This window comes from Echiichthys vipera (assembly GCF_963691815.1).
Source record: "Echiichthys vipera genome assembly, chromosome: 15".
Lineage (NCBI taxonomy): Eukaryota > Metazoa > Chordata > Actinopteri > Perciformes > Trachinidae > Echiichthys > Echiichthys vipera.
Genome location: NC_139840.1, coordinates 23993917 through 24008916, shown reverse-complemented (window position 1 = coordinate 24008916; position 15000 = coordinate 23993917). Strand labels below are relative to the sequence as shown.

At 43.6% G+C, this 15000-nt stretch overlaps 1 protein-coding gene across 5 annotated transcripts in view; it reads left to right on the top strand.

The window, feature by feature from the left end:
* Window positions 1-320: 320 nt before the first annotated feature.
* rnf220a (ring finger protein 220a) overlaps window positions 321-15000 on the top strand; it is a gene marked incomplete at its 5' end in the record, with an annotated part of 160303 nt that continues 145623 nt past the window's right edge. For all 5 annotated transcript variants that reach the window (XM_083929031.1, XM_083929029.1, XM_083929030.1 and 2 more), the window contains one exon: window positions 321-975. In XM_083929031.1, the coding sequence (XP_083785157.1) occupies window positions 321-975 (655 nt within the window). The remainder of the gene's footprint in view (window positions 976-15000) is intronic.

The window sequence follows — 15000 nt, the reverse complement described above, 5'->3', positions numbered from 1 at the left end:
CAAACTGTGAAGTCTGCAAAGGACTGAGCATACCCAACCGCACTTACCTGGCACGGAATGATCTGGACTGAACTGAGCTCAAGTAAATTTGGCTGGAGACAGACTCGCTCACTTTAGCTCCATTGAAGAGAAATGAACTGAATTCAAGCTAACCTGGCGGTTTTCTCAAAGAACACTCTGCTTTCTTACAAACTGCTCTTTTTCAGAGCCTCTTCCTTCACCCTTTCCAAAGTTCTTGGACATTGTCTCAAGTTTTATTGAGGAGGAATCATCTCCTCCTCCTCCTAAAATTTCTTACAACCTCTTTGTTCCATCCAGCCATGGATCTCCACAGGGCAGCTTTCAAGATGGAGAGCTCCTCCTACCTGCCCAATCCCCTGGCCTCCCCAGCCCTCATGGTCCTGGCCTCCACTGCTGAAGCCTCTCGCGATGCCTCAATTCCCTGCCAGCAGCCACGTCCATTTGGCGTCCCCGTTTCTGTAGAGAAAGACGTCCATTTGCCATTTAACAATGGTTCTTATACTTTTGCATCAATGTACCACCGCCAAGGCGGAGTCCCACCAGGATTCCCCAACAGAGATTTTCCTCCGTCCCTCCTCCATCTTCATCATCAGTTTGCCCCACCTAACCTGGACTGCTCCCCAATCAGCATGCTGAATCACAGCGGTGTCGGCGCCTTCAGGCCTTTCGCCTCACCTCCAGAAGATCGGGATGGAGTGCCAGGTGGGTATCAGTCTGCTTTCACCCCCGCCAAGCGCCTCAAAGGCTGCCTGGATGCAGACGCTTCACCCCACCTGCGGTACTCTGATGCAGAGGGGAAAGAGTATGACTTTGGCGGTTCCCAGATCCCTCCTGGAGGTTCTCCCAGCAGCGCTCTGAAAGCAGTGGAGGACAGTGGGAAAAAGATCTTCGCCGTGTCAGGCCTCCTGTCCGATCGAGAGACTTCCTCCAGCCCAGAGGACCGCATTGAGCGCTGTAAGTAGCTATTCATATCTGTTCTACATTGCACTCAAGGAAACTTGAGCCACATTGAATGGCACATACAGAAAGGTGACAAATGATAGGAAAAACATGGAAACATAATCTTACAGGGCATAAGCTTTAAATTTGACAATGATAAGCAATATGTTAGACGGTTCTCACCATCATCTTTATCAAAACACAAAATGTGAGAAAATATTGTAAATGAATGGTGTTCAGAGACTCTATAAAGAAGCATTAAGCTCATGCTTCAAAAGAAATGTCATGTTGGCTTTTGGTTACATATTTGTCACCCACCTGTTTGGATGGAAAGCTTGTTAGGCATATTAAGACAGATCATCTGTACTTTTTGCATAATGTGCTCACATAATACATTTTCACAACATCTAAACTACAAAGATGTACACAGGAATCCTGTGAAATTCTCCTCCAGTTCAAACAGGAATCAGTGCCAACACGCTCCTGTAATGACACAAAATTATATGGCGTACAGTTTTTCAGTATGATAGGAAAGGGTCACACCACATTCTTTTATGCATTTTCTTTTAGCGTATTAGAAATGGCTGCACTGATATATGGTCTCTGATACACAATGTCACACATCCAACTTTTTATTAAAACAACTTAAACCACCATATTTTAGAATTACATTTCAGATGACTGTAATGATTCAATGTGCAAGCAAGACACATGTCCCAAACTAGACAGCAATACACACACACACACACACACACACACACACACACACACCACACACACACACACACACACACACACACACACACACACACACACACCACACACACACACACACACACACACACACACACACACACACACACACACACACACACACACACACACACACACACACACACACACGCACACAGTCAATTCTAATTTTGACTCTCAAATTAAAACCAAAGTACAACTTGCTGCAATTTGTAAAAGAATGCAAATTTTTACTCACTAGCATCACACACGCCAATAAACAATCCCATCTATGTTCTGTTGTCATCATCTCTCCTGGCTCTCCCTATCCTTGTTTCACAAGCCCACAAGCTCCACTGGTCACATTAGCATTCACCAGTGGAAGGATGCCATTTGGCCCTCACGCACTGGGAATCTGATTAGTGTTTTTGTGAGTTCATGTGTGTGTGTGTGTGTGTGTGTGTGTGTGTGTGTGTGTGTGTGTGTGCGTGTGCGTGTGCGTGTGTGTGTGGTGGGGGGACTGGTTCAGAGAGAAGCCATGCTCTTTGCCATCAGCATTCATCATAGCTCCATGCTGGCAGCCCTGTTGCCAAAAGATTTACCCACATACCCAAAACTTTGGCAGGCCATGTGTGTGTGTAATAAATGGGAGGCGGTAGAGGGGCTGTAAGAGCTCTAAGCACAAACACATAAACACTCTTCCAGACACACAAACAGCTCTCAGCATGAGCACCGACATCTCCTACACATGTCGACAAGCTGCATCGGATCTCTGTGACAAATTAGGAGACACACCGTCAGAGAATACGTGCCTATCGTGTATAATTTAACTAAGAGAGAATGTCTTTCATGATTCATTCATTCACTTACTTAAATATTCCCTCTTTCATTCCTCCTCCACCTCTTGTGGAAGAAGGAGAGAGTGTGTGCGTGTGTGCGTGTGTGCGTGTGTGCGTGTGTGCGTGTGTGCGTGCGTGCGTGCGTGCGTGTGTTTGAGGGATGCATCCTTGATGGAACACATGAGAGACAGAGGCGACGACCTGAGACTGATCCGATAAAAAGACCACAACAGGAGAGACAGAGAGGGTGAGAAAGAGAGGGATGAAGGAAGGAATGGAGAGAAGGAAATTGGGAAAATGACACCCAGTGGCTTGACTGGGGAGGAATAAGAAAGAGAAGAAAGATATCAAAGTGCATACAGTGAGGAGAGGGAAAGGGGCACGGACAAAGAGAGAAGAGAAAGAAAGAAATGACAACTCTGCCTGTTGTCGTCTAATTAGACTGTTGATTTAAAACCTTTTTCACGTGCATTTGAAGTACACATTTTCCATTTGTAATGGGTTTGCAGAAGCTACTAGAGTACTGGCACAGTGCTCAAGTGAAGTGTGGTTTTGCCATGCTATCACTACAGATTTGTGAGCGCTAAGACTGAGGCCAGAAATAGAACGGGAGATGGGTCCAGGGCTCCTGTGCTGTCTTTTGGAACGGCTGAATCTGTATCTAATCAGGTTAAATCTTGGCACAAGTAGCCTCCACCTCTACCATAGGCTTCTAATGCAATTGGATGTGCAGAGGCACTGCTTCCAGCTAAGAATTATGGGTTCTCCTTCACTGGTTTTGGCTATCCAGTGGAGGCGTAAAGAACAAACAACACTTTGGTACAATCCCACGAGAACAGTGCTCTCACTGTTTCACACACACATTAGCTAACTAGCAACCTTCGCGCTGCTTCACACATTCCTCTTGGAAAATCTCACAGTGAAAAGAGGTTTATAATGCTTGAGATCATACAGTGTCACAGTGATGCTGCTATGAAAGGTTGAATATTATTGTCAGGAGTTTGGAAATGTATGCAATGGCAAACAAATATTTAAACTGCTAGGATTTAGATTCACAGGTTTCCAAAGCTTTAAGTTAAACCTTAAGTTTGCTACGTTTTTTAACTCACAAAGGGAAAACACCCGGTGTGAGCATGACTTTGTAGATTTATGTCTGGCTTATGGACTTTGAATCCATTTGTGCCATTATATCTGTAAATTGCACATGTTGATATTTTTTACATGGATACAATTTATGGCTGCCATTAAAGTGATGATAACTCTATACTAAATTAATGTCGCGCTAAAGGACACAAGGTAAAGAGGTCAAAATATACTAAATATAACATAGCCTACAGTCAAACATAGCCTACAATCAAACAGATTTTTCTAGGAGGCTAAAATACATTTTGCTGTGTGCCCCCGTCCAGAGCAGTACATAGCTTTGCTTCTGTGCAAGTACTCTGGGGGGTGTGCTGACCGCCATCTACTGTAGTAGTAGTACAGTGACTATGGATACCCCGAACAACCCCTCTTCAAAATATCCAAACTGCCATTTTTAAATGTGATGCAGATTCTTAATACCGCTACTTTTCCACCTGTTTTGCATTCATCTATTTGCATCTCAGATGTATGTGTTTGAGTTCTATCCTATTACAATCCGATCATCTGTCATGCTAGTTAATCCCACGCGTGAAGGTGATTCTTGATTCTTTGCTTCACACTCACGCGAAAATGATATTAACACAACTTGAAAAAAACCCAACCACCCTAACTTCCCTGCATGTAGTCCTGTCAAGTTCTGTTGCATGCCACTCCAAGCTACAGTGGCCTACTCTGTGCTAAGCCCTCCCAAATCCCCCCACTGCACCGACAGGCACGTTGGCTGTTAACCAAACCCGCTAACCTGTCAGCCCGCTAAACCTGCACATAAAGGCCCCATCATGCCTTAAGAGGACTATGCATGTCATATTATTGTAGAAGCTATTAGCATTTACTGTGTTCACATTGTGAAGGTTTTAGCACAGGAATGAAGGGGAGAGCGAGTGTTTGTGTGTGTGTGTGTGTTTGTGCGTGTGCGTGTGTGTGTACTGTAGAAGAGAGAATGGAATTATGGGATGTGTGATTGGAATTAATGGGAATGTTGACAAATGACACAATCCCCCCCTCTTTCGCAGTGCACTTGTTTGTTTGTGAAGAGGATTTGATGTTTTTGCACGACGTGTCAATGTGAAGGGTGTTTGTGTCTCAGTATCCAGCACGTTCCATCATCTTTGTTTTCCCCTGCTCCTTTCTTCTCTTTTGTACCATCTCTCCATCATTTTTCATTCACCTCCTCCCTCATTCCCTCTTGTTTGTCTGTGTGTGTGTGTGTGTGTGTGTGTGTGTGTGTGTGTGTGTGTGTGTGTGTGTGTGTGTGTGTGTGTGTGTGTGTGTGTGTGTGTGTGTGTGTGTTTGTGTGTATCTTTCCCCCATATGAGTGTGTGACAGCTGTAGTCTGTTTGTTTACATTCTCCCCACTCTCCACATTTACAAGGATGAGAGATTTACACTGAACCTGACCCTGAATGCCTAACCCAGCTTCCTCATCTTCCTTTCTTCCTCTCCTTTTTCGTTCTTGTTTTCGTTCCTCAACGCATATGTCCGGTGCGCACATTAAGAAAGACACTCAATAGGAGAAGATAAAAAAACGAGAAGATGAATGTTGAACTGAAAAAAGAAACAGAAATTGCTGGCGGGGGAAGAAAAGAAAACAAATTATTTTAGCACAGAGAGGGGAAGGGACATTTGAGGGGGGGGGGGGGGGGGGGATAAAAGAAAGGATAAAAGCAATAAGAAAAAAAGATTACGGGAGGGAAGGAAAGATGGAAAGAGGGAACTGAAATGCAGATCCCATCTGCCTGACTGACATAAAAGCAGAGGAATTCATAGGAAAGCACACCACTGACAGGTCGATATTGCTGAGATTGTGTGGCATTCGCACATATTGTGCTTGCTTTGATTAGTCCAGTCACTCTTTTGCACTGACAGAACGTCCCATTCGACCCGAACTGATGACGTTAAATGAATATTCAAAATCCGAGAAACTCCAAACTTGCTCAGAGACCTCTTTCTCGTATTCCAGAGTGCATCACACACAGCTGTTAAAACACACAGCGAGAGGCCTCCTCTTCATCCTCCTCTTTGCCTTTCTTCTGTGTCTTTCTTTGTTTATCTTCATCCTTTTCCCCCCTCTTCCACAAAGAGCAAATGTCATGTGTGTTGTTCCTTTCTGGGGATGGAGTAGACCAAACTGGAAAAAAAAGTGGAGAAAAATAAACCGCTTGTGAGTTCTCACCAAGGAAAGACAGATGATAGTGATGTTGATGGATGACAAACAGATTTTGTTTTCAATTGGAGTTCCATATTTAGTGCTAGGCAGATATTATTGTGGGATTTCTGCGCTGCACTTCCCACAGACCAACTGTCAATCAAACCGTGTGGGTGGGTCTTCTGCGGTTGGCGATCCTTGACCGCTAATGTCAAGTTTTTCTTCTTTTTTTTAATGTATTACTTCTCCCTCCGTTACAATGCTTTCTTCCCCTGCCATGGCATGCAAAGAGTTAAAAAATCAGCCAAGGAGACAGAACACTCATCCCTCTCCTTGTCCTCACAAAAATCTGCCCTCCTCCACCTCTCCCTCCCCCCTCTTTCTCCCCCCTTCCATCTCTGCCTGTCACGGTCTAGTGGCAGGGTTAAGTTAAGTAAGAGTGTTCTAATAATTAGGACTGGGACTTGCCTGCCTGCCTGCCTGCGTGTGTGTGTGTGTGTGTGTGTGTGTGTGTGTGTGTGTGTGTGTCTTCCTGTCAGTGCTTAGCCAGATGTTAAAAGGCTTGTCCCTCTCATGTTGCCTCCCTGTCAGTCTCCACTATGTGCCCCACACACACACACACACTCGCCCACACACACACACACACACACACACACACACACACACATCCACACACCGGGTACTGTCCTACTTGTGGTGGCTTTGTTTACCCCCAAGTGTGTGCCCTTCTGCCCTTCTGGCAGCTCCCCCAGGGTGAGGAGTGTGTGTGTGTCTGTTTCCCTGTCAATACCAGCCTTCATGCATCTGATCCATACAGTCCTCATACAGGGTACTGAGAGCTTCTTGATGCTGTTCATTGTGACTTAGCATTTTCTCTTTTGCTGTTAGAAACGTTTTTTTTTCAATGAAATAGTCATTGGGAACTGGGAATATTCTCTTTTCCATCTCTCTTTTTTAGCCAGTACCCTCCCTTTCTCTCTCCCTGGGTGGCAACTGGGAGCGAGCAGCAATTGTCTATGTGTGCGTGTGTGTGTGTGTGTGTCACTTGGTGTGAGTCGTCTTGCGGCCATTGTTGCGACACTGCGCAGATCAAGGATTAGTCGCTTCCTGTCGAGCCTTTTGTCGGGCCAGCCACTCCATTTGGACACAAATCTGTGTGTGTGCGTGTGTGTGTGTGTGTGTGTGTGTGTGTGTGTGAGTGTGTGTGTGTGTGTGTGTGTGTGTGTGTGTGTGTGTGTGTGTGTGTGTGTGTGTGTGTGTGTGTGTGTGTGTGTGTGTGTGTGTGTGTGTGTGTGTGTGTGTGTGGAGGGGTAGGTTACACAAATGATCCACTGGAGCCGATATAAAGCAAATGAAGCAGATGAGATGAGAGGATTCCCTCTGTGACGCCCTGAAAAATATTCCTGGAAAGTAATTTAATTTCCCCACCTTTTGGAATGGGATTTTTTTTTTTATTATTCAAATGAGTGAACACCTGCTAATATGGTGTAATAATACTCCAGCTGTTCCCACTGCTGTTTTACCTGATTCAGAAATGTGCTAGAAAAAGTGGAAACATGTAAAAAATCAAAGAACAGGATGTCACTTTGCATTCGGGGAGTTCTTGAAACAGGGTTGCTTTAAAAGGGAAAATGACACAATTCCTGTAGCACGGAGACAATCGCTCTCTCAAACACACACACACACACACAGTCCCAGCCCCAGCCTTCGTTATTTCCCGAGTTCCGGAATTCCACTTTGTTCCCCCGGTGATGTCAGCTTTGGCCAATAAAAACCCTGCGTTAAAACTCCACTGAGCCTCATACAACCACAGCACACCTGGCAACACAACACACATTTAACATTTAATATGTGTACACACACACAGACACACACACACACACACACACACACACACACACACACAAGCTCACATAAGGTCACGGTGTACCACAGCCCCGAACGTGTGCCTTTCTGCTTTTTACATTTTGTAACAAAGTAAAGATCAGTAAAGATAAACATGTAAATATTCTGCAGCATCTGTCACTCACTGAGTTTCCAGTAGTTGTGACCAAAGTGAATGTGCTCCAGCATGCTCAAAGAAAGCTGTGTAATCCTCTTAAGAGTCATGGTTTAACTGTATATCACTTAAATGATATACAGTGTTAAGGTGTATTCTAATCTGTACAATGCTTCATGGTGTTCAACAAAGTTTGCAAGTGTTCCTGCAGAAGCATGAAGCAGAAGCTTCACTCCAGCACTCCGACACCTCCTAATGCAGATGTGTTAACAGATTCCTCTCTCCTCAGTAGGCCTCTGTTTTTCCTCTCCTCTCTTTCCTCCCTCCCTCCATTCTGTCCCCATCTCCTTCTCTCTTCCTCACCCCTCCTCTCTTCTCCTCAGTAATCTAATCTGCAGCCAGTTTGTGGATGCAGTCTTGTGTGACACCCCCCCCCCCCCCCCCCCCCCCCTCTTTGCTTCTCTCACTTTCACACACACATACACACAAACAGCAGGCCCGTTTCCAAAAAGCCCACTTGCGTGAGCAGAGCCCACCCCTCCCTGTCTTGGTCACACCCTCTTTAATATTGAATTATTCATCAAATCTGATTGGTTCCTGCTGATGGCGGCCATGATGCGAAAGAACAGTTTTTGTGTGTGTGTCTGTGTGTGTGTGTGTGTCTGTGTGTGTATGTGTGTGTCTGTGTGTGTGTGTGTGTGTGTGTGTGTGTGTGTGTGTGTGTGTGTGTGTGTGTGAGAGAGAGAGAGAGTAAGAGGACGGGGAGTTGTGGGTTCGAGATCGTTAGCTTTTCTTAACGCACTGTCGCTTCACAAAGCTGGACTGGCTCTTTACACACACACGCACACACACCTTATTTTTTTATGTGACAGGAGCGACTTGAACCACTTGCACCTGTAGATTTTTTGGAAGTGAAACACATCTTTAAATATCATGTTATTATTTGACAGTGAAGTACTCTTTCCCTGAAGCTGAAAGCTGCAGTCAGACATCGTTGTGTCTCCTCAGCACATTTGATTTCTTCCTCCTTGCTACTAAAAGTTGCAGCCATCCCAGAGGAACACATCTTAGCATCTGCTGCGAAGAAAAGGCCTCTAAAGTCCCTTAGAAAGGTGAAAAAAAATCAATAATGGGTGTTTCATATGCATGCCAGAGTGTGTGTGAATGTGTGTGTGCATGCTCATATGATTTGCATGCACCAGAATCTTCACTATTCAATATTGGGAGTGCACTCTGGGGGAAGCAAAGGTCTCATTGAAACCTGTGTATTTACAGGCTTTTCTATCGCCTTTAGTTTCCTATAATATGTACATTTTTATCCACTTTTTAGATCAAATTCTGATGAAATGCCATCTGAGGACATTGGTTTGAACGGGGGTGTCCCCTCTATGAAAAGTTCCCTGCTTGTGAGACGCATCGACTCCAAACTTAACGGTGCCCGTCTCTCCTGTGGCATGATCAGGTTTATCCACAGTCCTCCTCCTACCTCTGCTGTGTGTGTTTGCACGCCTGTGAAATGGCATTCGTGCGGCAGGCTTTGTTAAAGGCATAAACAGCCGATGATCACGGATTTGTCCGCACTTGAGAAAAAAGATGCGGCTAAAGAAAGGATGAGTGTGTCGGTGTTTGCTCACGTGTGTGTGTTCTGTATCTGAAATGCCTCACAAGGCACTTCACGTTGACCCTGTGGTGCCTCTGCATATCTAAAAGGCATTAGGGGGACGTAGTGTCTGTCCAAGGTGTTTTTTCCTCTAAGCAGAGCCGATGCACACACGCTGCACTCATTAAATCTCAGGTTTGAGTTCAGGTGGTGACCTTTGTTGCAGGTGAATTTGCAAATGAAGAAATTAGTAAAACTCAAGAAACACAAGTTGCCTCTTCAGGCTCTCCTCTTCATCCTTATCCTCCTTATTCACAACTCATCCCCTCCCTCCTCTCTTCTATCCCTCCCCCTACCTATCTCTCCCTCTTCTTCTCCCCCGTCACCGGGTGTGTGTTGAAACCCAGCCCACTGTTCAGCAGATGAATAATTTAGAGGTGTGTGTATCATCTGTTTACCGTGCTAATCCATCTGTCAGCAGGCACCTATCGATTCGCGCCTGCCTGGTAATTGTGCATCCGCGCCACACGCGCACACACCAATGTGCATACACAAACACACCCACACACACACACACACACCATTACTTGACGTGTGTGCACGTATATGATGTGCAGGTTAGCTCATATTCAGATCCTGTACACACGTACCTCATTTTCACTGAGTGAAACTGATTTTAGGGTCAAGGTCACAATAAAACTCATATTGGACGCAACAGATCCAGTTGACTTCTGGGACTTAAAAGCTGAGGTTCTGGGTATAGGAATAAAAGAAGGAAAAGCTGCAACAGAAAAATAGAGAGTCAAGAAGAGAGAGAAGAGAAGTCCCCTCAGCTGTTGTTCAGAGGGCAGATAGTGGCTGCATCCATTCTGAATAACATATGACAGTGAAAGCGAGAAGTGGGTAAAACCAAGAGAAAGAATAACGCGTCGCCATCTCTCCTTTGCTGTTTCAGTTCTGGATTTCCTCTTTCATACCTGTTTCTGGCTCACGACACCGACTCTATATGTTTCATCATCATATCTCTTTCCATCCCTTCCTCTTTGTCTTTTGATTCCTTCTTTCTCCCTTCTGCCTTTTGCTTGTTAAGATGCAGTTTACCAAAGACCTTGTCTCCTCTGGATTTATCCTGTCAACTTAACACATGTGGCCTTCTTGAAGTCATGGTATATTGGAATATTCTTTCCCTTATGGATTTAACATCCTTTAAGCTACGTTTAATAAGTGAATAAGTTACGTTTATAAGTTATAAAATGATTTGATATTTTTTTGATGATAATCCTGTTATGCAGCTTCAAAACCTTTGAAAAAAAAGATTTTTCCTGTTTTTTTTTTTGGGGGGGGGGGGGGGGGGTTGCATTATATAATAATTTATAATAATAATAATATAATAGTGGCATGTTTAACTGAAAACATACTGGCCAATCCCAGGCACTCAAACAATAACCCTCATATCAGGTATATATATTTCATATTAATCTGTAGAGCTAACAGGGTGGAACATTTTGAGCTAACACATAAACAGCACTTGTATAAAAATATCAAATGTGTTTTTATTTTTCCTTTTTTTTGATCAGACCAGCCTTCTTACTAACTTAGCTGCAAACGGAGAGAGACTGTTAACTAGCAAGGTGGAAAATAACACACAGTACATGATGAAAATGGTTGCAAGATATAAAAACAAGTCTAGTTCTTGCTAGTATAACCGGAGCCAAACATGGCCTATATAATATAATTACCTACTACTTTGAGTATTTTATCATTTTAAGGCATATAGTGATGATGACTTTGCAGTTAGGATACAGTAGAATCAAGCACATGTACCAAACAAAAGCTCAGTAATGTAAAAACACATATGTATATATTGGGATTACACCGCGTTCTTGTGATAAAGAAGACCAAATGGCTTATTGATTTAATAAGCCATTTGTTATAAATATTTGAGACATTTTAAAGAAAATGTGAGTAAGTAGTTGATGGTGAAAGAAATGTTGCTGCATAACAGGAAGGAGGCGGTGGGAGAGAGAGTGTGCGGTACTATAATGAATCCATGGGTGACCATTGATGGTTGTAATTATCAATTGGCTGGTTTTTAAAAGCTCATTGATTGATGTCATTAGCTCCATGAGTGATTACTAATTGCTGCTCTAGTATGTTAAACCACACAGGATGCATGTACACACACACACACACACACACACACACACACACACACACACACACACACACACACATAAAAATATTCATACTTCTGACGTGATGATCGGTGAGAGGATGAGGAGCGATCGAGAGACAGCCAAGTAAAATAACACAAAGAACTGAAGAGGGGAGAAGGCGTGTTAACATTGCACACACTGTCTCTCACCGTCTTCTTCTTCTTATAATCCATGTGATCCATTTCATACGGCCTCAGGTCCTTTGATCAGCTTAATCACATCCATTAGATGTCATTTTGCATTAAGAGGAGGAATATCCAGCATTTAAGGCTATTATCTGCTTAACCCTGTGGTGTTTTTGTGCTGTCGGACCTCACAGCCCACTTTACACCTGTTCCACAATAGCAGCGGTCACCGGAATGATTTACATTCAATACTCATTCATGTCAAAAATCTCATATTCAACCATTTGCCATGTTCATCTTAAAAAAAATATAAATCTTTTTTTTTTTAAATAAAGACAATAAAACCTCAAATTGTTATACATTCTAGGGAGATGTAATGACGTTTGACTGTTCAGGTTATAAACAAGTGCTTTTTGAATATATTATAAATGTACTGAATCAGGCATTTAAGAAATACCCTGTGAGATTATTCTAGATATTTAAGACATGTGCACTCACTACATCTAAAGGGACATTAGGAAATTAAGTGGTGTATGATGGTATTTAATGCACCTCCATACCAACTACATCCTTCCTGCCTTTTTGCTTTCCTTATCCTGCTGAGTCATCTTTTGCTCCTCTGTTGTCCTGTCGACGGTATAGTTCCCTGTGTAGTGAATGAAGAAGAAGAAGAAGAAGTCCTAGCTTGGATTCTGACCATTTGAAATGACCATGTTTCTTTATCAATTACTTCCATCACCACTTTATGTTTGTCTCTTTTAGCGGTATCTGTGGTAGTTGCTGTTTGCTTTGATGAGAGTTAAAAGTCAAGAGCAGGAGGAGAATCTTGTACTTGTTTACGTTTAATTCCACTTTCATGCATTGCACTTTTCCTTCCTTGTGTTTAGTGCGTCCTACCCTGAGTTACGACGCTCACAGAGGCTGTAGGTAGATTGTGTTCTTCTAAGAAACCAGGCTCTCTCACACACTTACACACACACACACAGACACACACATACAGTACAGACGTACACACACTCAGCGGGGTACGCAGCAGGGTTCATTTCGATGTGGAACGTCTAATATCACATCCCTGCGGCAAAATGCTCGGAATTCTGCCCTCCTGGAGAAGCGTCACATCTTCTCTCTGTGTTTGTCTCTTTTCCATCTGTTTGTATGTGCGTGTGTGTGTGTGTGTGTGCTTCTTCATCTATATGTGTGTGTGTTGTGTCAGGGTTTTAGATGCAGGCAGGGGCTTAGCAGAGCAAAAGAGAGCAAATCTGTCAGCTCTCCCTGGGCAGACAACCCTTCTGACCCTCATTCAAAGACATATTGATTCTCCTCTACACCCAACAGGGGAGGGTGTGTGCGTCTGCGTGTGTGTGTGTGTGTGTGTGTGTGTGTGTGTGTGTGTGTGTGTGTGTGTGTGTGTGTGTGTGTGTGTGTGTGTGTGTGGGCGAGTGCACAAGTGCTTAACACAACCTGATCTTTCCTTCTTGCTTTCCTTATAAGCACAGATCCTTGTTCCTGCAGCGCTGTAAAAAAAGATAAAACATACTTGATTGTATTATCAGTTTTTAATACTTTATTTGTGAATCCACCACAGTGAAAGAAAGAGACTATTTCAACAGATCTTAAAACACAGCCTGGCCTAGTTTGCTGTTCTTCAGTGTTTTTTATCTGTCTTGCTCTGTTTCCTGTATGTTACATACTCAGTATTGAGGGGGAGAAGGGGAAAAAAGGCCAGTGGGCGCAGAAACATAAACCAAGCAGCCACAGAGACGAGCTTTCTTATCTCAGCACTAATACCATATTAAACCTAGCTTGTTTCCCAGGAACAAGCATAATGACCTATGGGACGGCACGAGTTGGGGCTCTGCAGTCTGTTAGGGACCCTGTGTGTACTTACACGTAATTGTCAGAGCAGTGTCGCGCAAAGACTGGGTCAGGATCTAAAGTCCAGCGGGGGGGGGGCGGCCCATCGCAGGACAACAGATACTCTGGCATGGTCTCTGTATACTTCACAACAGTGTAGTGCAGAGGAAACTCAGCAAAACAGAAAGAGAAAACAAATCCCCAAAGCAATTTCAGTCAAAAGCAACTGGACTTGGTTTTGCTTTTGACTGAAACTGCTTTGGGGATAACGATTACCTGGACAAATGAGAACATTCACAGGCTTAATTCTCTACAAACTTACTGCAAAACTTTGAGCACAGTTGCTGCACAGTTGCAGATAAAAATCGTGCTACGCTAAATTTAATATTACACTGTAAAATGAGATTCCAGTGGTGGCTGTATAGGATGTATTTATGTGGACAAAACTGACTTATATTTATTAAATGAAGTTAATCTTAACAATCACTTTATCAATGTAATCTTATCAACAGGTTTATATGATGTGTTACGGAAATTTATACACAACAATGTGTATGATATCTTAAGAAAAATGACTTCCAATTAACGCTGTGAAAACGACCAGTAGACGCACAATGGTTTAGTTTAGGCACTAAAACAACTCGGTTAAGATTCAACAGAAGGTTGTGGTTTGTCTTAGTCCCATTCCGGGACACAAACACGGCTCCCCCAGGGGAAAGTCCTGTGTTCTGGGACCCATCCTCCACCCCGATCCTCCTCCCTTGGCAGATTTTAGCGCTGTTAAACTATGACAGCTGATTTCCAGAGTTTCATTTACAAACCGTTAATGAGAACAGCCTGACGCAAATTGAGGATTTTGGAGGCTTTTTTTAGGGTGATGATGTCATAAAATAAAAGATTCAAAGCTTCATTCAAAAACCTTGATATACGCATTGTACATTTACTACAATTCATTGGGGGTCGTGCTTCTGTTGATCTGAGGATTGTTATGTTCAGTTTTCGGGATCCGGCTCGTTATCTGCTGAAATCTCCTCTTCACAGGCTAATCGCTAGTTTTGTCCATCCACTGTTTGGTGCTGGACAGGTAGTGAAAACAGCAGCCTGCTGCATCTGGAAATGATGCTGATTGGAGCTACGATTGTGAACCAAAGCAGTAAAGTTGCAGACGGGAAAATCAAAACAATGTTCACAGTTATTTAACGTAAAACAGCAGGAACGTATTTTAACATCGACTTTGCATCAATGTCAGGAAGGCTCGTATGTTTGTTTTTTGTGCTCGCTGTTGGGTCACATGTCTTGTGACCTGGCACAGAAACGCAGCGCAAGGTCTCTGGTAATAGCTGGTCGCTGGGGGCAACCGGTCATGGCAGTGTGTGTTGGAGGATA